We start from the raw sequence: 23,618 nt of genomic DNA, 5'->3' as shown, positions 1-23,618 counted from the left end.
TGTCTACGCAGAGATAAAATACAGTTGTATTGAAATTCAGCAAGGAGAGCTGTGCACACAGCACTAGATTGATGAAGCTGAAATCAGTATTTTATGCTAAAGTTGGATGGATTAGAAGATTTAGCTGCTACACATTTACTGGATAAACAACCTCCAATAAAGGCTAAATATGTTGATCATACTGAGACCAAACTGTGGCGATTGAATTAATTTAACACAATGTTCATGGTTATAACCATCTGACAAGTGATAATGCAAATCCATCCATCCATCTTCTACTATTTGTTGGGTTGTGATGGCAGCATTCTGAGCAGGGAAGCCCTTCCTTTCCTCTCTCCGGCTCATTTGTCCAGCTCTTCCCGAGGCGTTCCCAGGCCAGCAGAGAGACAATCTCTCCAGCATCACCTGGGTCTTCGTCGTGGTCTCCTTCTGGAGGGACATGCTCTGAACACCTCACCTGGGTGGCCTTAATCAGGTGCCCGAGCCACTTCATCAGGCTCTTAATGCGGAGGAGCAGCTCTACTCCTATGTCCTCTCGGATGACTGAGCTTCTCACCCCATCTCTAAGGGAGAGCTCAGCCACCCAACGGAGGAAAATCATTTCAGCCGCGTCTACTTTTGACTGAAACAGAACTGGTGTGCAAGGTTGAGAAGCTCTGACTAGATATAGTCGGCCTCACCCCAACACACACCAAGGGCTCTGGAACTAGTCTTCTCAAGAGGGGTTGGACTGTCTTTCACTCTGGAGTTGCCATGGGTGAGAGGCACCTGGAGGGTGTCCATATGTGCACTTGGCACCAGGACACCCTCGGCTGCAGTTTGATCATCGACTTCGTCGTCACAAACTTAAATTTATATAAAGCAATATTCATGCTTTTCTGGATTTTTGTGAACTTTCTAAAACAAATGTGCTTTTGTGAATTTAAATAAAAAACAGCACTTGGTACAGAACATTCCAGAGAAGCGGAAACTGAACAGTGCAAAATAAAACAGCAGTTGGTAAGTGAAATCAACACAACAAAACAAAACAAAAAAAGTAATAATCCATAATAAATAAATAAATATATATATATATATATAAAACATTATCATTAACATGCTCGAAAAGGAGTAGGAAGAAGTATAAAAACTTATTTAATCCTACCCCCTAATCTCTATTATATATGTATACACACATGCATACACACACGCACACTTAGATTCCTATGTACAACTCTATGATTGTCAATATGGTGACATAGTAACACATTTACACATCAATGTACACTAATATAATGATAACTATACCTGGTTTTATAAATTAATATATCAGATATTCATAGAAATAAAAACCAAACAAAATTTAAGAAATAGATACATGAGTATATATAAATACATATAACTCAACCCCACCCCAAGAGCAACCACAGACAAAAAACAACAACAAATAAACCTTCAAGCTCCCTCGTCTCTGTATCTTGTGAAAATGATTTGTTCATATTTATTTTTAAACTGGTTGATGGTTGGACATTGTTTCAGCTCCACACTCAGTCTGTTCCATAGCCATACTCCATTATTTGTTACACAGAATTTTTCATTGTTGTGCGACCTCTCTGAATTTTAAAATTAAACTTTTCCCTTAAATCATACCCTCCCTCTCTTACATGAAACATTTTATACAAAATTTTATTATTTTAGACTTTATAAATATAAGATTGGTGTGTTCAAGATTCATTTAGTCTACGAGAAGACAATCAACGACAAAAGGTAGAGAGAGTCGGCATGTTGGAATGTAAAATGATTAGGGATGTAACGATTCACTCAACTCCCGATGCGATTCGATTCACGATACTGGGTTACCGATAGGATTCTCTCACGATTTATTTTACAAAATGGGACTGTAGAAAAATGATGACTGAAAAATATTCCTTTATTTTTTTGTGGAAAAAACTATAAAAACTATACTGTTTTCTTTTTATTTTTCATTGTCAAAAGAATTCCTTGATAAACTATTCAAAACAATGTAATTTAATCATTACATCCCTAAAAATGATAGAACGTGGACCCCCCAGATGAGACATCTTTGTGTGAGATGTGGTCCCACCCCTCAATAGAAAGCATGAGGAGAGAGTGAGTTTAGTGAGTTCAGCTGACCTTGGGTTCATAACCAGCCGTCTGAAGAAGTATGTCCAGGTGATGTAATCCATGGCGTCCTGTTTGGAGGAAATAGTTCCTGCTGCGATCTCAGCATTCAGATGATCAGACAGCACAGCGAGGAGGCTGGAAACACAAGTACACATTAAATCTAATTAGTGACATCACTGTTCTTCAAGGACAGAATGTTGTTGAAATCCACCTCCATTTATCTTCTTGTTGCATATATTTTATAATAGGCTAAAACCCAGAAGGTGTACATTCACAGAGCAACAAACACTAACAAAAACAATGAAGTGGTCGCCAAAGGCTGAAGACAAATGGGGTAATTATTGGGATCAATTACATTTTTCAATAACAATTACGTCTTCAATCATTCATGTTCAATTACAATCATCATCAATTATGATAACAATTATTGGCATTTTTTCCAATTACAATTAAAATTACAATGATTATTTCCCCCTGAAACTCAATTACAATTACATTCTCAAATACAAAGTTGAATTAAAATTAATCACAATTCCTGAGCCTTTAATAAATAAGCCCGTAAAAGTAAACCTTGTGTTTAGTTTTCTTTTAGCATCTCTTATGATAATGGGTCTTAACCCTAAATCATCTGTAAAATACACAAAAAAATATTGTCAATCTTCTAATTTGTTACTCATCTGTTGATTACATTGTTAGGTTTCCTAATCAATGGGAATATTGGTATTAATATTTTTGGTGTGGGCGTCCAAGCCATTTTTTTTGTTCGTATACCCCTCGATTTCAATTTTTTTTAATGGTAAAATAATTAATAGTAAAAGGTAGTGTGAAAAAGTGATATGAAACACATTTGAATAATTGTTAACTACATATGTTTAAGCCATAAAACTGTAACATGGTTCCTCAGGTTTGCGTTTAATTCGTTCGTAATTGAGTTTTTTTTTTTTTTATAGAATTTTCATGCCAATTACAATTACAGTCAATTATCTGAACTCAACGACATTTAATGTATGATTAAAACAGCAACATATTTTTTCAATTATAATTACATCATAATTGTAATTAATTATTAATTACATGATTACAATTATAATTGACCCCAACCCTAAAGACTTAATGTAGTCAGTGAAAACTATATGGGCCCTATTCTTTGGTCTGAACTTAAGCGCTTTCTTAAGGCCTGCAGTTACGCACTTCTCTCCTGCAAAAATTCTCCGGTCCAGGTACCTGACACGACGACTGCGTGTAAATCAACAAAAAAGCGCGTGTGTGTGTGTGTGAATGAAGGCGAGCTGAAGCCAAGGAGGCGGACTGGGCAATGATGTCATCATTTTGGGCTTTCTATAAATCACAGAACATGGAGTTTTCCCAAAGCTTGTAAATGTCATTGAAATCCGTGAAAATGAGAAAGCACACTTTTAATTTGAAACGCCTTCGTTGACAAACAATGTAACAGGTTGATTTGATCAGATTATTGATCAGATTAATGCCGTGTGAGAATTGGCCACATCCGTCTGTCTGAGTCACAGTTAAAATCGCTCTTTTTCCCTCCTATTAAGGCAAGATTAACATTTGTTTGTGTAGAAAGCCTGATTTTATTAACTTTTTCCATTCCTACATTCAGAAATGATCAGCGTATCATCATCTGTTATCAATACGGTACCTGATCTAAAGCATGACTGAGTGTGATGCCCTGGAGGTTTGAAGAAATAATCCTGCAGAGCTTCCTGTTTTAATCCAGAGGAGACAGAGATGTTTGCAGTGAAACAAAACCATTGGCTTCCTACATAATATGGTTTAAAATATAAATTATTTAATGCCTTATTGAGCTGATGTGAGTGAGTCTGAACTGAAGCTGAAGTTCCTGGTATTCATCATCTCGTGCATTTCACCAACCTCTGTATATGACAGCTTGTTTCATTTATTATTTACTCTGTAGTGGATTTAAACTGTGACTTTATGTTAGACATAGTACGAAAATAGTTGGACATCACTGTGACCATTATGGACAGAAGTCTGACGTCTGTCGGAGTTTCATTTATCATTTATCGAGCATCGGCAGTTGCTCAGCTGATCAGCTGTAAAATGCACGACCTACCATCTCTGCAGAAAAAAGGAGTGGACGGCATAGATAAAATGTAATTAAATGTAACACATTCTGTCCGGTCTAGATCTGTTAAATGTGAACATATTGAACAGCGTAACAGTGTTACTTTGGATAGATTCTTTCTGGGAGTCTCTTCTGCAATATTATGAGTCTGTGTGGTTTAAAATGTAAATAAGTCCATATTTCTAGTGCAATATGTTTCACCTTATCGGGGCACCGCACTTATTCCAGATTTGGAAGAACGTAAGAGGAAAACCCAGAGTGTGTAACTGGGATGAAGGTGTGCAGTGACTGACATAAGTACAGGGGGAAAATAGTGCGCTGCCAAAAACAGCACCGCTGTGAGGCTTTTCTGACTTACGCACATGGGAGAATAGAGCCCTATGAGAGGAACTGCTTCATTCACTACTTTCTCATAAAGGAACATCTTTTATAAATGCTGGTGCAGAAGATGAATGAGCAACAGATTCTAATATCTTAAGACAACTTCTTCTATCTTCTGTAGTGTGAGGTTGGTTCCAATTTTTCCAAAGCAGATTGAGCACAGCTTGTCAAGTGTTCAGCTCAGAGCGCTGATATGAAGCTCACTACATTGTAGATGGATGTAGAGCAGGTGGCATTCATCATGGACTATGGCCACATGTGCTCACTCAAAGCTTGTATGTGCTCATACAGGCATATGATTGTAGAACCCGTACTGTGGACACTATGATGAATGGTGCTCGTCTCCAAAAGGAATCTGAGAATAAAATATGGGTGGTAGGAAGTGGAACTGACCTGGACTCGACGGGGAACGGCTCGTAGAGGAACTTCTTGTAGAAATCCTTTTTGATGTCCTGGACAAGAATGACCGCTTTGCCTTGGTCATCAAACTGAGGACGTCCTGCTCGGCCCATCATCTGCAGAACATCTACACACAGGATCATCCATATCATACTGATCAATGGAAATGATTAACGACAACAGGGATAACAAATCTATGTCAGAAGGAGAAGAGCCAAAAACAGATCATCTATAAGACCTTTCAACTCTTATTTATTGATATTATGCTCCATAAATTTCTACTAACCCAAAGCATTCAGAGCAGATGGTCTACGCTGCTTTTATTTGAGCAAAATGGGAGAATTGACTGGTTTGTATTTAGAAATAAATTGAATTATTGACAGTTACATTGCATGCATATGTTACAACGATAGGTATATAGGCATTGTTGTGGTTCTCAACCTTTTCAGCCAGAATAAAGGGGAGAGATTTTTGGGGCTCATCCATAAAGTCAGCAAAATGATGGTCCATTGTTCTATGAATCTGTGATAACCACATTTATTTATTTATCTGAAAACCATCTGTTATACAGGAAGTTTTCTATTATTTGCGGCATAGTATATAGTCATCTTAAAGATGACTTAATCAGAAATAAAATGGGTCAAAAGTGACAAAAATTGGTGGATAAGTTGCAAATTAGAGTGGGCAAAAATGGACAGAAAATGTGATAAAAAGGGTTCAAAGTGTTAATAATGGAATAATTAATAAGAACAATTAGTTTAAACTCGAATGATTCTACCTATGTTGTCTGGGGCATTATGCCCCTGGTAGGGTCTCCCATTGCAAACAGGTCCTAGGTGACGGGTCAGACTAAGCCCAGTTCAGAATACCCCTTTATGGATAAAAATAGATCAAGGACCGCGACGTCGCCCGGTATGGCGCAGCCGGGGCCCCACCCTGGCGCCAGGCCTGGGGTTGGGGCTCGAATGCAGCGCCTGGTGGTCGGGCCTTTGCCCACGGGGCCCGACCGGGCATAGCCCAAAAGGACGAACGTGGGCCCGCCCTCCTGTGGACCCACCACCCGCAGAGGGATCCATAGGGGTCGGGTGCAGAGGGGACTGGGTGGCGGTCAAGGGGGGGGTGCCTCAGTGATTGGGAAGAACGGCCTCCCCGTTCTGAACCCGAGTGGTGTTCTGTTATTGGACTTTTGTGCCAGTTACAGTTTGTCCATAACGAACACCATGTTCGAGCACAAGGGTGTCCATAAGTGCACGTGACACCTGGACACTCTAGGCCGGAGGTCGATGATCGACTTTGTAGTTGTATCATCTGATCTCCGGCCGCGTGTCTCTGACACTCGGGGGAAGAGAGGGGCTGAGCTGTCAAGTGATCACCACCTAGTGGGAGAAAGCCAGTCAGACCTGGCAGGCCTAAATGTGTTGTGAGGGTCTGTTGGGAACATCTGGTGGATCCCTCTGTCAGTGGGGTCTTCTCCCAGATCCCGAGGGAGGTGGGAGACATGGAGTCCGAGTGGACCATGTTCTCCTCCCCCATTGTCGATTCAGTTGTTCACAGCTGTGGCCGTAAAGTCTCTGGTGCCTGTCGCGGCGGCAATCCCCGAACCCGGTGGTGGCGCCCGGAAGTAAGGGATGCTGTCAAGCTGAAAAAGGAGACCTACCTGGCCTTGTTGGCTGGTAGGACTCCGGAGGCAGCTGAGAGGTACCGGCAGGCCAAGCGTGCTGCAGCCCGCGCGGTCGCAGAGGCAAAAACTCAAGTCTGGGAGGAGTTCGGAAAAGCCATGGAGGAGGACTATCAGTCGACCTCGAAGAGATTCTGGCAAACCGTCCGGTGCCTCAGGAGGGGGAAGCAGTGCTTCACCAACACTGTTTGCAGTGCAGGGGGGAGCTGCTGACCTCAACTGGGGATGTTGTCGGGCAGTGGAAGGAGTACTTCGAAGGTCTCCTCAACCCCACTGCCACGTTTTCCGATGAGGAAGCAGAGGCTGGGGACTCAGAGGCAGACACGCCCATCACCCGGGCTGAAGTCACTGAGGTGTTTGGAAAGATCCTCGGGGGCAAGGCTCCGGGGGTGGATGAGATTCGTCCTGAGTACCTTAAGTCTCTGGATGTTGTAGGACTGTCTTGGTTGACACGTCTCTGCAACATCGTGTGGCAGTTGGGGACAGTGCCTCTGGATTGGCAGACCGGGTGGTGGCCCCTCTCTTTAAGAAGGGGGATCGGAGGGTGTGCTCCAACTACAGAAGGATCACACTCCTCAGCCTCCCTGGTAAGGTCTACTCCAGGGTGCTGGAGAGGAGGATCCGGCCGAGAGTCAAACCTTGGATTCAGGAGTAACAATGCGGTTTTCGTCCCAGTCGCAGCACACTGGACCAGCTCTATACCCTTCATCAGGTGCTTTAGGGTTCGTGGGAGTTCGCCCAACCAGTCCACATGTGCTTTGTGGATCTGGAGAAGGCGTTCGACCGTGTCCCTCGTGACGCCCTGTGGGGGGTGCTCTGGGAGTATGGGGTCCGGGGCCCTTTGCTAAGGGCTGTCCGTTCCCTGTTTGACCACAGCAGGAGCCTGGTTCGCATTGCCGGCAGTAAGTCAGACCTGTTTCCAGTGCATGTTGGTCTCCGCCAGGGATGCCCTTTGTCACCGGTTCTGTTCATTACTTTTATGGACAGAATTTCTAGGTGCAGCCAGGGACTGGAGGGAGTCCGATTTGGGAACCTCAGGATCTCATCTCTGCTGTTTGCAGATGATGTTGTTCTGTTGGCTTCAACAAATCAGGACCTTCAGCGTGCACTGGGGCGGTTGGCAGCCGAGTGTGAAGCGGCCGGGATGAGGATCAGCACCTCCAACTCTAAGGCCATGGTTCTCCACCAGAAAAAGGTGGCTTCCCCTCTCTGGGTCGGTGGAGAGTCCTTGCCTCAAGTGGAGGAGTTCAAGTATCTCGGGGTCCTGTTCAAGAGTGAGGGTTGGATGGAGTGTGAGATTGATAGAGGGATCGGTGCGGCGTCGGCAGTGATGCGGTCGCTGTATCGGACTGTTGTGGTGAGGAGGAGGCTCAGTCGGGGGGCAAAGCTCTTAATTTACCGATCAATATAGGTTCCTACCCTCACCTATGGTCACTAGATTTGGGTAATGACCGAAAGGACAAGATCGCGGATACAGGCGGCTGAAATGAGTTTCCTTCGCAGGGTGGCTGGGCGCACCCTTCGAGATAGGGTGAGAAGCTCAGTCACCCGGGAGGAGCTCAGAGTAGAGTCGCTGCTCCTTCACGTCGAAAGGAGCCAGCTGAGGTGGCTCGGGCATCTGCTTCGGATGCCTCCTGGTCGCCTCCCTCGGGACGTGTTTCAGGCATGTCCTATTGGGAAGAGGCCTCGTGGAAGGCCCAGGACACGGTGGAGGGACTATGTCTCTGAGCTGGCCTGGTGTCGCCTCGGGGTTCCCTCAGAATGGCTGGAGGAGGTGTGCTGTGAATTGGGAGGTCTGGGTATGTCTGCTGAGACTGCTGCCTCCGCGACCCGGCCCCGGATAAAGGGGAAGAAAATAGATGGATGGATAGTTTAAACTGGCAAATAATGGGCCTGACAAATCGTGAATGTGGTTAAATTGTCAAAAATAAGGTTAAAACATATGTGACAATAGGTGGAAAAAGTGGTGGAAAGGGTTGTGAAAAGTGCTGAAAATGGCTTGAAAGTGGAAAAAATGTGCAGAAAAGGCATTGAAATTTAATGGTGAAGTGGCAGAAATGGGAGTAATGTAGCAAAAATGCATTAAAAAAGCAAAAATATGGCCTTAAATTGTTAAAACAAATTCCTAGTTTCTTAAAGTCATCTGGTGACCCCCTCCTAATGTCTCACGACCCCAAATGGGGTCCTGACCCAAAGGTTGAGAACGCTTGAGCTACAAAATGAATTCAAAACGAGCTAAAATCCCTTTTCTCATGCATGTGGGCATCATTAAACATGTGTCTGCCATGTTACTGGCTACAATTCCATGTATTTTGGTGTTGGTACAGAAACAGTAATCCAGTGCAACGTCTGGTGTGTGTGCACTATGTGTTCCTCTGAAGATGATTAGCATACCTGTGATGGGGTAGTCCACATAGCGCCTGGATTTACCATCATAGTACTCAGTGCCCTTGACAACCACCAAGTGAGCGGGGAAGTTCACCCCCCAGGCCAAAGTGCTAGTGGCGATCAGGACCTTAAATAGAGGATATGTTACAACATTGTCAGACCACCATGTAAACATTAGAGCAAAATTAAAAAGGTTGGGAAAAGAAAAAAGACAAGTGAAAAGATCCCATAATCCATGAAAATCTAAGACACTTTTTCTAGATAAATATGTTTCAAAGTAGAGGTACTTTATTATCTACACACCACCTGTCCGACTATGACTGTTAGCCTAACTATTTCATTAAGTTTTCATTTAATGTTTGATTTCAATGATTTGATGTGCTTTACTAATACAATATGCAATAGATCGGACATAAGCAACTGAAGGCCTGGTATCACGGACTAAGTTTACCTTGTACTGAAATCGATTATGAACATATATGCGTATGAGTGAAAGACAACAAAGACACAAAAAAATTACAACAAAATGCCGGCAAAATACATAAAATGGCAACAAAAACACAAAATAAAAATAAATTATACAAAAAGACAACCAAGACACTGAAAAACTACAATAAAACACAAAATGCCAGCAAAATACACAAAACCACACAAAACTGCAACAAAAACATACTAAATAAGAATGAATTATACAAAAAGTACAGAAAAATGACAACAAAAACACACAAAAGCACTTCAAAATGACACAAAATGACAATAAAAACATTTAAAATAATGAGAGAAAGATCTACAAAACGACTACAAAAATTACAGATAAGTGACAAAAACGTAAAAAAAGACTTCAAAAACATACGACAACAAAAACAACAGAAATGTCTTAAAGAGGAGCTGATAGGTGTGCTTTGTCAGCAGCACAGGCTGAGGTGGGATACCTGGATCTTGCAGTTGACAAACAGCTCCTCCACAGTCTTCCTGTCTCTCTCATGAAGGCCAGCGTGATGCATTCCAATCCCAAAGGCCAGGGTCAGCTTCAGGTTGGAGTCCCTCACAGTAGCAATGATGTCCTCGATCTGAAGACAAAATCAACCCCAATCATACAGGTATCCACTAGAACTATAATATAACAGCAGTACAATAAGAACAGGAGAACTGAACTGATTACATCAGAGAAAGAGACGACTGAGGAGTAAATAGAGTTACAGACATGTAAGAGATTTTCCTTTAAACATCTCTGATATTTCAGAATAGCAGTCAGGTTTGTTGTTTGCAAGTATTTACATCTACTAACATTACATGACATGGGCACATACTGTATAAAATGTTTAGTATATGACTAGAGCAGATATGTCTTCAGTCATATGTTGGCTTTTGTCTCCTAATGCTCAGAATCAGAATGAATTTTATTTGCCAGGTACAGATTAAAAACAGTACAAGGAATTTAACTCTGTAGTTGGAGTGAAGGGCACACATCAACACGCCACATATTTAGATTAAAGGTGGGCCCCAAAAACAGGAGCAGAGGTGAAAAGAAAAGGCAAGTTTGAAACTGAATTCCCTATTGGAGAAGACAGTGTTAAAGTAAAAAAAAAATACCATGGCAACATGTACTTAAAGGTAGGGTAGACAGTTTTCAAAAGCTAGCATGATTTTGCATGTAACCTCCCCGACGACTCCCCCAACTTCATGCTGTTATGCTACTATTACAACCTGGCTGATTTCTACTGTAGACGGAGATCAGAATAGCTTGGATACAGTCTGTATCTGATCTCTGTCTGTCCGTCCTCCTTAAGGAAGCGTCTTCATCAGCCTCAGAGTCCAGAGCACCGATCAATCCTGAACAAACCTAACGCAGTGATTTAGCAACTTTATTCTGTTTATAATTCTATAACAAACTGGTTGACTTTTACTTCATTCCTGCTGCTGCTGCCGCGGGCGCTCGCTCGCTCTCTGACAACATTTCTCTGCGTCGTTGCTATGATGACGCAGTGTGCATCATGACGAAAGTGATCAGAATGATTCAGTGCGAGCAAGAATGATTTAATGTTAACAATTTCCTTGTTCTACCTGGTCTAATGTGAAAGAGCTCAATTTTGTGGCGACGTGAAGCTTATAAAACTGGGAAAAATCCACAATTTAACTGCAGGGTTCAAAGCGTGAGAAAAAAAGTAGCGGCTTATAGTCCGGAAATTACAGTATTTTGCACTCTTCAGTTTCCACTTCTCTGGAATGTTCTGTACTAAGTGCTGTTTTTTATTTTAATACAAAAACACATTTGTTATAGAAAGTTTAGAAAAAATATGAAAAAGCATGAATACAGCTTACTTACATTTAAGTTTGTGCTTTGTGAACATTTAAATCATAATATTCATTATTCATATTACACATTATATTATCAGTAATAGAAATAATAAACACTATTTTGTTGTTTAAACGCATGTATTGTTTTCATTGATTCAGTCATAAACCAAAATCCATTTAAATTAGAAAAATGTTGCTTCTCATGTCAAATATTGTTTAATTAATTATACATTTTAAAAATCTAATCCCACCACTAATTTAAACACCTTTCGACACTGGTTTTCCTCTGTGAAGTTAAACAAAGTGTGGAACAATGAGTGAGTTTTACTCCGTGAACAACTTAATGAGGGTTTCGGAAACTTTAGTCAGCAGAACACACTCGTCTTTAGCTCAGGGGGCGGGGCTTCACTGTAACGCCAACACTGCCACAGATCTTATATTGAGTAGGATGAACTCTCCTGCTCACTTTACATCTTTGACATGGAGTAAAGATGCAGAGATGTCACAGTCAACGTGCAATGATTGAGTCTGACCATGTAGATGAGGGTCAGAGGGGCACAGTGATTGGCCACTGGGCCATAGAGGAGGGGCAAATGAGACACCAATGGCTCCGTAGCCATAGGCTGCTGACTAGTGCTTTAGTTTAAGACTTCTGATGTCTGTTCCAAGGCTGTGACTGAAAACATTTAACTTGTCTTTAGATGTGAGATGGTAGTTTTTTCAAGAGATTCCTCCAAATCTGTCATAAGTCTTTAGATTTACGCCTGGCATTACTTCAAAACAGCACGGAGAGCAGGAATGTGTGAATAAAAGGAAGAGGAAGGGGAGCGTGTTAGTCCCACAGCAGGACCTGAGCTGCTACACGAGGCTGGGAGGAGAAGCAGCAGAAGCACGCACACGCACACTCCAGTCTCACTATACCACTTCTATAAAATCCAAACCTTTTAATGTTCAGCGCAGGGTTGGAGTCAATAATAATTGATTGATTGATAATTAATTATAATTATGATGTAATTCTAATTGGATATATATTTTGCAATTTTAAATCGTAAGTGAATTGTAATTCAGTTCAAATAATTGACTTTATTATTTATTATTTAATTTTTATTTCGAACATGAACACAGGAGTGTATTTATAACTATGAGAAGATGATAATAATTAAAGCCGCAAGTGGCGTCGTAAGGTCCGAAGAAGTGGCCGGGGTCGGTAACCCAAGGACTCGTATCCCAATGTTGGGGATCAGAGTTCGGTCTAATCACATTTGGTGAAAATTGCCGGAAAAACAGCTGAGATTTTGCATCTAAAATGTTTTAGCTTTAACATTAGCCTAGCAATAGCATTAACCTAGCAATAGCATTAGCTTAAAATTAGCATTAACGAGCAATAGCTTAGCATTAGCATAAACCTAACATTAACATCAATGTAACATTAGCCAAGCATTAACATTAACTTAGCATTAGCCTAGCAATAACAATAACGTAGCAATAATCTACCATTAGCCTATCAATAGCAATGATATTGCAGTATAACCAGTAAAACCAGTTAAAAGGCCAGTTTACATAGTAGTATGTGTTAAAAACTCAGTATGAAAGATAAAAACAGTATAACCAGTTCAACCAGTTAGACGATTTACACAGTATAAAGGGAAAACCAATAAAAAATCAATCTCAGCGAATTTCGGATGCAGCATTTTCAATGTGATGGTGAGGAAAATGGCGAAGGATTTTCCGGTGACATTATAGGCTCCTCCCACTGAACACAGGTTGTTTTTTTTTCATCAGCGACCTGCTCCCATCTGTCTAGGTTCATACAACACGACATATCTTTCTGATGGAGCTGTTAGCATTGAACACCACAAAAAGTGGCGCCCTCTGAGAACGCAAGGCATGATGGGTAATTTTCACATCGATTCTTGTTTAGGGATGGCCAGTCATCATGTGAATCAATTATGAAGCAGTTTGAACTTTGCATATGAACGTTATATAGACTTTTCTATTATGGCGTGCTATAGTTGCTATCAGTGAACATGGCTGTAAATGGCACCAATCTAAAACACAAGGTATGATGAGAAATTTTTTAATGTAGTAATGATGAATGCCAAAGCTCATGAATAGGCTTGGGCAAATGTCATTTGTATGAAATTCGAGTCTGATCAAACTTTGTGTGTCAGCGTTATGGGGATTTAGAAATTGTGGCGTGCTAACAAAAATTAGCATTGCAATTTTGCGGCGACGCCACGACCAAACCGTTAGAGATATGCAAAGTCCTTTGATGATTATTAATCTTCAGTGGGTCTTAAGTGTTCTGGCCGAGTTTCAAGCAAATCGGATGAAGCCCCTCAAACTAGCACAAATGAGTTTCTAGGGCGAAACACCATTTTTGACCTTTGACCCAAGATGACTGACTTCCTGTTTGGTTTTGGGCAGGGCTCATCTCGGGGTCAATAATAAATATAGCAAATTTCGTAATATTTCAAATTTAGTATTTCGACCCCATGTACACTACACCATGTATACTGCATCATGTACACTACACCATGTATACTGCATCATGTACACTACACCATGTATACTACACCACATATACTACACCACATATACTAAACGATGCTCAACACATCATTCAGCTCGATCCCAAAAATAGACGCACAAATGAAAAATTGGCTCAAAATGGGCCAAAAATCACATTGAATGCCCGCATTAATCAGAGGTGTGGGCTTTGTGTACCTCTCTCTCGTCCTGATGCAGCCACTGTTTGGGGTTGTCCTCTGTAGCGAGGTAGGCGATGAGGTCCAGAGCGGTCAGACGAGTCTGCCTTCTGGACGACACGAAGATCAGCACCGGTTTGGCAGGAGAGTGACTGCGAATGGCTGCAAAGAGCAGAATGTGATCACATGTTTCATCATTCAAATCTCTAGGCCAGGGGTCACCAACCTTTCTCAAACTGTGAGCTACTTCACCTATACTGTATAGTTCAATGAGCAAACCAGTTAGAAAAGCACTACTTAATTACTACATTTTCACTTTAATTAGAGGACAAGATATTAAGGAAGGATAGCAGTAACTTCAAAAGGTAGGAACTGTTGAGCTAATTGATGTAATAGTTTCATTTTCACAACATTTTCTATAAAATCCACATTGTGTTTTAAAAAATACATCTTATATAGCATATTATATGTAACATACCACTGACCATACACCAGATCTGCAACACTTAAAAACATTTGTCGCAATGTTTTAATGAAAATAAACATTTAAAGATGGTTTATTTAATACTAAAACTTTATCAGCAGTATTTAACTCTACTTAGTATCAACAACATCTCTCAGATGTATTTATCTTTGTGAGTTTGAATCCTGGAAAGTAAATCAGTTTTTAGATGGACTTCATTGGTGACTAGAGCTCCTGAGGGCCCCTCACATGGTCTATGCGGGCTACCTGGTGCCCACGGGCACCGTGTTGGTGACCCCTGCTATAGACTTTTTACATGAGCTGTCTGTTCTGTGATCATGACTTCCACACAGAATCATATCAGCATTCACCTTCAAAAATAACATTTTCAATACTTTGAGACAATTAAAGCCAACGCTAATCTGACTTCACCCTCCTTAACATAAACATAAGCATTTATTTAACTATTGATCAACATCTATGTGGACTCATTTCTACTATGTTTAATGTCTTTTGTTTGCGTCAGTGCACATGGCTGAACTTTGGTAACAAAGAGCATTTAACTCTCTCGACTCAACCTTGTTGTCATTGCCTGATGTTAAATCTCTGAAGCTAAGCAGGGCTGGGCCTGATCGCTCCCTTATGTTAGCTGATCTGCTTCTCCTGGAGGTACCGAGGTCCAAACAGAAGCTCAGAGGGAACTGAGCTTTTTCTGTTGCAGCTCCTAAGCTGTGGAATGAGCTCCCATTACACGTAAGAAATGCCCCACCACTGTCCATTCTTAAAACTGCTCTTAAATTAAAACCCAGTTCAATTCCTTGGCTTTTAACCCAGTATGAGACTCTGCTCTTGTTTTAGTGTCCTGTGGTTTGTCTTTATATTCACTGCTGTGCTTAATAATTACATTAGTTTTTATTCACATTTTACTTAGTTTTATTGTTTTGCTGTTGTTTGTGTTTATTGTGTACAGGACTTTGTGTGTGCTGTGGGTGGAGCTGTACCTTGGAAGGTGGGTTTATTCATGCTGGCCATCCGAGGGCAGTAGTGTTGTCCTGGGAAACCATGGATGTGGACCTCCAGGGGGACGGGGCGCACAGACGGGCGGAAGTTAAACAAACCCACCTGTTGGATAAAGGAAGGGGAGGAAGGAGAGGTTTAATGGGAGCAGCTGGCAGCGTGCGGCTCCATCTGGCTGCAACGTGGACTGTTGGGCTGCTGTGTTTGGCCTGCGATGATGACACTTGTGTTTACTGTGTGATTAGAGTCCTCTGTGAGAACTCCAGGCTGGACGCTATAGTGCTCCAACGTGTGTCATCGTTTGGCGTGGCCTCGTCTTTTCTTTCTTAATCTAAAAGCTTCAGTCTGACAATTGCCAAGAAGTCAGATTTATGAATGGCACTCGGCCAAAGTGCTTCTCTCTCTCTCTCTCTCTGTGTGTGTGACTCTGGCAGCACAACAAGTGTGAACCAAATGCTTTGTGTAACATGTTGACTCTAAAGAAAACATGGACAACTGGCGGCCCGGGGGCCACATGCGGCCCTCTGTCTAATTTTATGGGGCCGCCAAAGTAAACGTACAAAATAACAGAAAAATACACAAAACAAAAGAAAAGAATACCTTAAAAAATACAAAGAATTACAACATTGCAGAAGAATACAGTGAAAGACAAGACAAACACAGAAAATACTCCAAAAACACACACAACTATGACAAAATACACAATATTACTACTAACATATACAAAATTACAGAAATTGACAACAGAAGAAGGCAAAAAGACAAGAAACTGGTTCTCAATGCTGAGAAGACCAAGCTAATGTATAAGAAGGTGCCTCAAGCTCCCCCGGTCGTGTCCACTCTTGAAGGAAATGTCATAGAAGTGGTACATGAATATTAATACCTTGGTGTCGTAATTGATGATTCCCTCACTTTTAAACTTTTCATTGACAAACTTGTGAGGAAATTAAAACTTAAATTGGGGTTCTTCTTCCGCAACAAGACATGTTTTTCTTTTGGTGTAAAGAAGCGCCTTGTCTCTGCCACATTCTTATCTGTGTTAGATTATGGTGACCTTTTTTATATGAATGCTTCTTGTACATGTCTTCTGATGGTGGACTCGGTTTATCATTCTGCTCTGAGGTTCATCACAAACTGTAGAGCCAAGACACATCACTGTGAGCTGTACTCTCGGGTGGGATGGCCATCCCTGTACATTAGGAGGCAGTGTCATTGGTTTACTTTTATTTATAAGGCTCTTCTTGGATTACTGCCCTCTTACATCTGTACATTACTTACAAAGAGAAGCACGAACACTTATGCACTGAGATCCAATGATCAGCTGTTGCTCACAGTTCCTTTTGCCCGCACAGAGCTGGGGAAAAAAGCCTTTGTACATGCAGCTCCTTGTGCTTGGAACACACTGCAAAGAGACTGGAAGTTGACTGAATTGTTATGCTTGAATGCTTTTAAAATGAAACTGAGAGAATTTGAGACTGCCTCAGTTGTCTGTAATTGTTTTATTTGATTCTTATGTTATCCTGTCATTTTAATGTAATGTAAATGTATTTCTGTTCAGTGTTGTAACCTTGCTGCCTCTTGGCCAGGACTCCCTTGAAAAAGAGGTTTTTAATCTCAACGGGATTTTTTTTTCCTGGTTAAATAAAGGTTAAATAAAATTAAAAAAAAGACAACCCTCAGTACTAACAAACAAGCAAAATGACAACAGAAATACACAAAATTACTCTAAAAAACACAAAATGACTCCAAAAAACACAAAGTTACTATGAAACTCTTTATTCTTTCCTGTGTTAACGCTCAGATTGGTCATTATTCTAAATGCTGACGTGAATGTTAATAACGTGGCCCTTTGATCAAACAAACCCGCTGTGATACATTGATTTACAATGCTTTGGAGAACGCTTCAACTGTCCGACGCCAATCATGCCAAGTATTTCTAAATATTTCACTCCAAAATTAAAACGTAAGCTCTAAAATAGCTGATATCCAACATTTTTAGCCCAAGATCAGTGAACTAGCTACTGTAGCATAGAGCAGAAACACTAAAAACTACTAAAGTTTTAGGTTCATTCAAGTAAACTTTCTTTATAACCAGCCATAGAACTAATTAACACACTGCTACCTATTGTGACGCCATTATGTCTGCTAAGTGTAAGGAAATAGATTTTTAATTGAGTAACAGTTACTTTATGGTGCGTTACTCTATTACTTTCATATAAATATAAAATAAATTAGAGATGTCTCGATACAACATTTTCATTTCCGATATGATACCGATATTGCAACCTTGCGTAATGGCCAATACCGATATTGATCCAATATCAGCATGAATCATTTTCTTTTTTTTTCTTTAATAAAAAATTAGAATTACTTATTTATTAATGTGGAATGTTAGAAAAGAATCCGGAAATTTGAATCCGATATTCGTTTTCAGGCTAATATTGGACCGATATCGGATTGGGACACCCCTAAAACAAATGCATTTTATCTGACTGTGATGTAGATGTTGTGATGTTCTTATTCACATATGGAGCGTTGGGGTGAGGCTGTTCACACTGAAAACAGCAGTAAGATATTCACACTATTTCTCTTTTGCTGTTGCTATAAAAATCCACTGTTTTGGCCTAACATCTTTAAAATGTAATTATTAAAACATCTATGCCGAACAAAACACATTTTTATGCACCATATTCATTTAATTGCCTTTTAAAAATGGGGCTACTTGACAGTTTTAGAGCCTGTGTTCCTCCATCTTGAAATCAGGTGATTGATGATGTCACACGGCCCCAGTGCTTGTAAACATCCCATTGATTTATATTGTCGCGAAGCATTCAGCATGATTTTTAGATCATTTAGCAGCTTTTTCAGTCAAACTGACAACTTGCACTGCTTTTGGTTGCTGTAAAAAAACAGGAAAAGTTAAAAATGTTGATGAAAACCTGTTTTGTTTACCGAAAGACGATTCAAAACAGTTGTGAACAATCTGTGACAGCAGTGGGTGACAGTTGCAACTCTGCGGTTTCGTATTAGACAATGAAGCAGAGAAAAAGAGCTCTCTTAAAAAATCTTTACTCTCCCTTAAACAGTGCGCTGACATGCTCTGATAGCTGAAGTTAGCGAGTAATCACGGACCGCTGAAGGATTCCCACCCAATATGACTTCTAACCTCAGGGTTTGTGTGTCATCAATTGTTGGTTAATTAGAGCAGCGATTCTCAACCCGTGGGTCGGGACCCAAAAGTGGGTCGTGAACCTGTACTAGGAGGGTCGTGGACAGCTGGTCAAAAATAAATGAATAGTTAATGTTTCTCGTGTCTGGTGGAAATTCTTTTGTAATTTAGAGTAAATTTGTGGAATTGTTTGTGAGAAAATGCAAGATTTGTGGAAAAAATGTATAGTTCTTTCCACAATCTGCAATCAAAAATGACTGCATTCATGTGATATAAACAAAGAAAAAATGCAAACACCTAATAATACTGTGGAGTCTTATTAAATTGGTGAATTTCAGATATTTACAACCAGATTATTTGGTAATTTACACAATAATTCATGTTTTCTCAGTCATTTTTACTTTCTCCTGTGGGCCGAATTAGGCCTTGAGTTTGACTCAGTGTCGAGTTAAGATAAGTTTGACACTTGTGTCAAGACAAAGCTTCTAATCTAAGGTTTGTCAACTTCAATGATTTGCTTTTAACATTTTGGGACCAGATATCACAGCACACCTTCAGAGGTCTAGTGGAGTCAATGTGTCCGTTCAGTAATGTTTATGCAGTAAAGTTGAACAAAGAGATGTCAGTGATCAAGGAAAATATTTGTGGTATTAATAAACTTTGGATCGTAACAGGATTGGAAATGAACGGCTCAAAGTAAAGAGAACCAACAATGTTTGATTCTCAGTAACATGGAGAGTCACAGACCTGTCCGATTCCCAGCCAGTCTGCGAGGTCTCGAGCGTTGGCCAGAGCGGTGGACAGACCCACCACTCGCACACTTTTGGACGTGTGAGAGGAGATGAAGTTGGTTCTGGACACGATGACCTCCAACACAGGACCTCTGTCCTCACCTGAAACACACAACGGCTCAGTTTATGTTGTGTGCACAGTATGTATCATATTTAGAGGTGGGAATTTTTAATATCTAATTAATTAGAGGCTGGAATTAATTAACACCAGTCCTCTAGGGCCGGATTCCTGAGACTCCTGAGAGATGTGGGTTAGGGGTAACAAGGGTTTAAAGTGTCAATATTGGCTTAAAAGTGGCAAAAATGGGCAGGGGGGAGGAATGATTGGAGTAATGTAATTTAAAAAGTCGTAACAATTAGTTTCAACTGGCAGATAATGGGTATGACAAATCAGGAATGTGGTCAAATTGGCAATAATAAGCATGAAATGTGTTGAAAAGAGGCTAGAAGTGACAATAATGGGTCAACATGTGCAACATTAGGTGGAAAAGTGGTAGAAAGGGTTGAAAATGTATTGAAAGTGGAAATATTGTGCAGAAAAGGCATTGGAATTTGATGGAGAAGTGACAAAAATTTGAGTAATGTAGCAAAAATGCATTAAAATATGGCAAGAAAAAGTGATAAAAATAGGTTAAAATATGGCAAGTTTGGTGCAGTATCAGAAAAAGGGTAAAAATAAGCAAACCTTGGCTCAAATTGTGCAAAAAATATTCTGTTTAACGGCATCTGGCGACCGGCACGCAATGTCTTGCGACCTTAAGGTTGAGAACCCCTGGCACAGACCACGGCCCCCGTGAGATGAAGTAAACGATGACGATGGATGGATGGATCACACTCGTACCTAGCAGATGGATCTCATCGATGATGAGAATGGCCACTTTCTGAACGTAGCTTCTGTTCTGCCAGCTGCGACTCACTCCGTCCCACTTCTCTGGGGTGGTGACGATGAGATCAGCCTGTGCGATGGCTCTCATGTCTGGAGTCACGTCGCCGGTGAGCTCCACCACTCTACATAAAAAACGAAGAGAAACGAGGATGGATATACTCCCACAAAGGACAACATTTGTACATGGTGACTATGGAGCTTACTTCCTGCCTAGTTTCTCCTCTATCCTGATCTTCCAGTCCTCAATCCGCTCTCGTACCAGTGCTTTTAGCGGGGCGATATACACCACCTGCACATTACAACAATAACCAATCATGAGTTACTGCAACACATGCACGTTATCCATGGTGACATAGGACACAAAAGTGACCAGATGCAGATGTGAAAGTAATGGATTACATTTACTCATGTTACTGTAAATGAGTTGCTTTTATGAGTACTTGTACTATTTTGAGTATATTTCTAAATCAGTAAAGTAATTTGTTACATTTCGACACCCAACCGATATTGAGTAAATTATAATTTTTTGTGATTATTTTTTTATTTCCGTTTCATGATCTCTTCTTATGGCTCATTGAACATAATCCAGATGTTCTTAGTCGTACCATTTCTGATCAACGCCCAGCCACATTCTATGGTTCAGGTGTTTCTACCTATTATGTTGTTACCCACATAGAATATTTGGCATGGCACTGTTTTAGAGTTCATACATGTAGCTATACTTAGAATGTATTATTTATTTTGAATTGAATTCATTGGTGTTATTATATTTAAAAAAGAACTGCAAATTTTGTCAAAGCTTTTATTTTATACAGATGCCTTAGTGGAGGGGTGTCAAACTCATTTTAGTTCAGGAGCCAAATACGGAGCATTGCATCTTAAGTGGGCCACTGATTTTAATGCAGGAAAACAAGTAGTTTAATCATTATTGTGCTGTAGTTTGCACTTCCACGTATAAATAAATGATAAAATATGTACAGCACCAATAATGTCAAAGCAAAAAGTGACAGATATCAGTCCCTGCAGGATTTTCACTTTCAATTTATTTTATTTTGTGTACAATTTGTATGTAATTTGGGGAAATTTTGTAAAATGATTTGAAGACAATTGCAGGATTTTTGAAAAATCAAGAGTTCTTATAAGAATTTTGATATTAAAAATAACTGCCATCATGTGATATAAGCATGGGGGAAAATGTGAACCCTGTGGATTTTCACTGAATTTGTATATATTTTTTGGAGATATCTACAACTACGATAATTTACACAATGATTCATGGTTTCTCTGACTATTTTGCTTTCTGCTGCGGACCCAATTGGGTGCTCTAAAGAGCCGGATTTTGCCCCCGGGCCTTGAGTTTCACATGTGTGACTTAGTAGAAAAAAAATTAGGTTCTAATAGTGACAGATTTAGCCTCCTCCTTTTTAACTGTATACATGAGATGTTTACTGTATGCAAGGGAACAGTGGCAAGATTTATTACCAAAAATAAATGTGGGGGGTGAAAGTAACTAGTAACTTTTACTTTGAGTACTATTTATTGAGCGACTTTTTACTTGTACTTGAGGTATTTATGTATAACTTACTAGTACTACAGTACAATTTCAATCAAGTAACAGTACTTGTACTTGAGTCGGATATATCAGTACTCTTTACACAGTGCTTCCTGTCCACTAGCCTCAACCAGTTGAAGTAGATGGCTGCCACCTCTGAACCTGGTTCTGCTGGAGATTTCTTCCTGGGTTTTCTCTTTCTTATTATGAATTTTATATTTTGATAAGCGCATTGAGATGACTTTGTTGTAAATTGCGATGTACAAATAAAGTTGAATTGAATCACACCAGACACAGTGAGTGTTCCAACCTTAGCACTTGGGTATTTGTTGAAGACCCGGAACATGGCCATCTCTGCTGCGATGGTTTTCCCAGACCCTGTTGGGGCCCCCAGCAGCACGTTGGTGTCCGTGTGGTAGAGCGTGTGGAAGATCTGGGTCTGGATCGGGTTGAAGTGAGTGAACTTGTACAAACTCTCGTATTCTGGATTCCCCAATGCTGTCACCGGCAGCGGCTGAAGGTCCAGCAGTTCTGAGAGGGACAGAACAGCGTCACCACCGTAGAACACATAATAGGTCAATGTGTTTATGAATGTGTAGAAACTGCACATGAACACGTTTATCTTTCTGTTTTAACTAAACCTGCTCTGGTACAAGCTTCTTCATGTCACACTGTGACAGCTAGAGAAAGAAACTGAACAAAAATAAATGAAGAAAATGGACATTAAATGTCTACTGCTGCCTGTTATGGATTGCCTCTATGACTTGCTCCCAGTTGAATTTATCAAGTATGTAAATGGCTCCCGTGTCTTTTTTAGGCTCAGTAGCTCCTGGTCCAGACCTGACTCCTTGTGTCTGGATCTTAATGATTTACTGCAGCAACTGCAATTTAACAGCTGGAAGCTTTCAACAGCCAACCAACTGTTGGTGGCACTGAGCACTCTGAGCACTGCTAGTCAAATTCCTCGTGTGTACAACATACACTTGGCCAATAAAGATGATTCTGATTCTGATTCTGCTAGTGTTAGAAGTTACAGCCAGCTTTGGTCAAGCCATGACAGAAATGTGTGTACAATAGAAATGTCACAGCATCAACGATATCACGACGCCGCGGTATTACAAGTGCCTCGATATCGTCGTGGTTATGTCAATGAGCGGTTGCGCTAAAACACATTTTGGGTTGGCTGTAGCGGACCGTTTCAGAGTAAACTACAAGTACCATAATGCTTTGTGGCGTCGTCATAGGTTGGCATCCAGCAGAGCGAGGTAGAACCAGAGGAGTTTGTAGAACTTGTGCATGATGCAGCTGCTACAAGTCAGAGGTGTGGAAACATTTTGGTTTCACCACATCAACAAACCATAAAGGAAAAAAGGTGGACAATATGCAAACACTACCGTGTGATACTCTAACAGAAATACGAGCAACGTGAGAAGTCACTTAAAGCTGCAGTTTGTCAGTTTTTGGTTGTATTATTTGGTCAAAAATCCATAATCATCGTTGAGCATATTGTAATCCAAAATGTTCTGAGTGGACAGTGAATCTCTTCTCCTTCTGCTGGATGTAAATAAAGTTTAGAAATCCAGGAGCGTGACGCTGCTGGAATCTGGATGTCAGCCAATCAGAGATCTTTCTACAGACACGTGTGCTCCATGAGCTG

At 40.7% G+C, this 23,618-nt stretch overlaps 1 protein-coding gene across 2 annotated transcripts in view; it reads right to left on the bottom strand.

The window, feature by feature from the left end:
- Nucleotides 1-23,618, bottom strand: part of ascc3 (activating signal cointegrator 1 complex subunit 3) — a 370,966-nt gene that overhangs the window by 23,637 nt on the left and 323,711 nt on the right. For both annotated transcript variants that reach the window (XM_028470288.1, XM_028470287.1), the window contains exons 25-34: nt 22,272-22,492; nt 20,613-20,698; nt 20,365-20,531; nt 19,480-19,625; nt 15,548-15,668; nt 14,103-14,245; nt 10,010-10,147; nt 9,084-9,204; nt 5,006-5,138; nt 2,134-2,259 (exon numbers count right to left, since the gene is read on the bottom strand). In XM_028470288.1, the coding sequence (XP_028326089.1) occupies nt 2,134-2,259; nt 5,006-5,138; nt 9,084-9,204; nt 10,010-10,147; nt 14,103-14,245; nt 15,548-15,668; nt 19,480-19,625; nt 20,365-20,531; nt 20,613-20,698; nt 22,272-22,492 (1,402 nt within the window). The remainder of the gene's footprint in view (nt 1-2,133; nt 2,260-5,005; nt 5,139-9,083; nt 9,205-10,009; nt 10,148-14,102; nt 14,246-15,547; nt 15,669-19,479; nt 19,626-20,364; nt 20,532-20,612; nt 20,699-22,271; nt 22,493-23,618) is intronic.

The sequence above is a fragment of the Gouania willdenowi genome, chromosome 16 (assembly GCF_900634775.1).
Source record: "Gouania willdenowi chromosome 16, fGouWil2.1, whole genome shotgun sequence".
NCBI lineage: Eukaryota > Metazoa > Chordata > Actinopteri > Blenniiformes > Gobiesocidae > Gouania > Gouania willdenowi.
The sequence above is the reverse complement of the archived record's forward strand: the minus strand, read 5'-3'. Positions and strand labels throughout refer to the sequence as shown.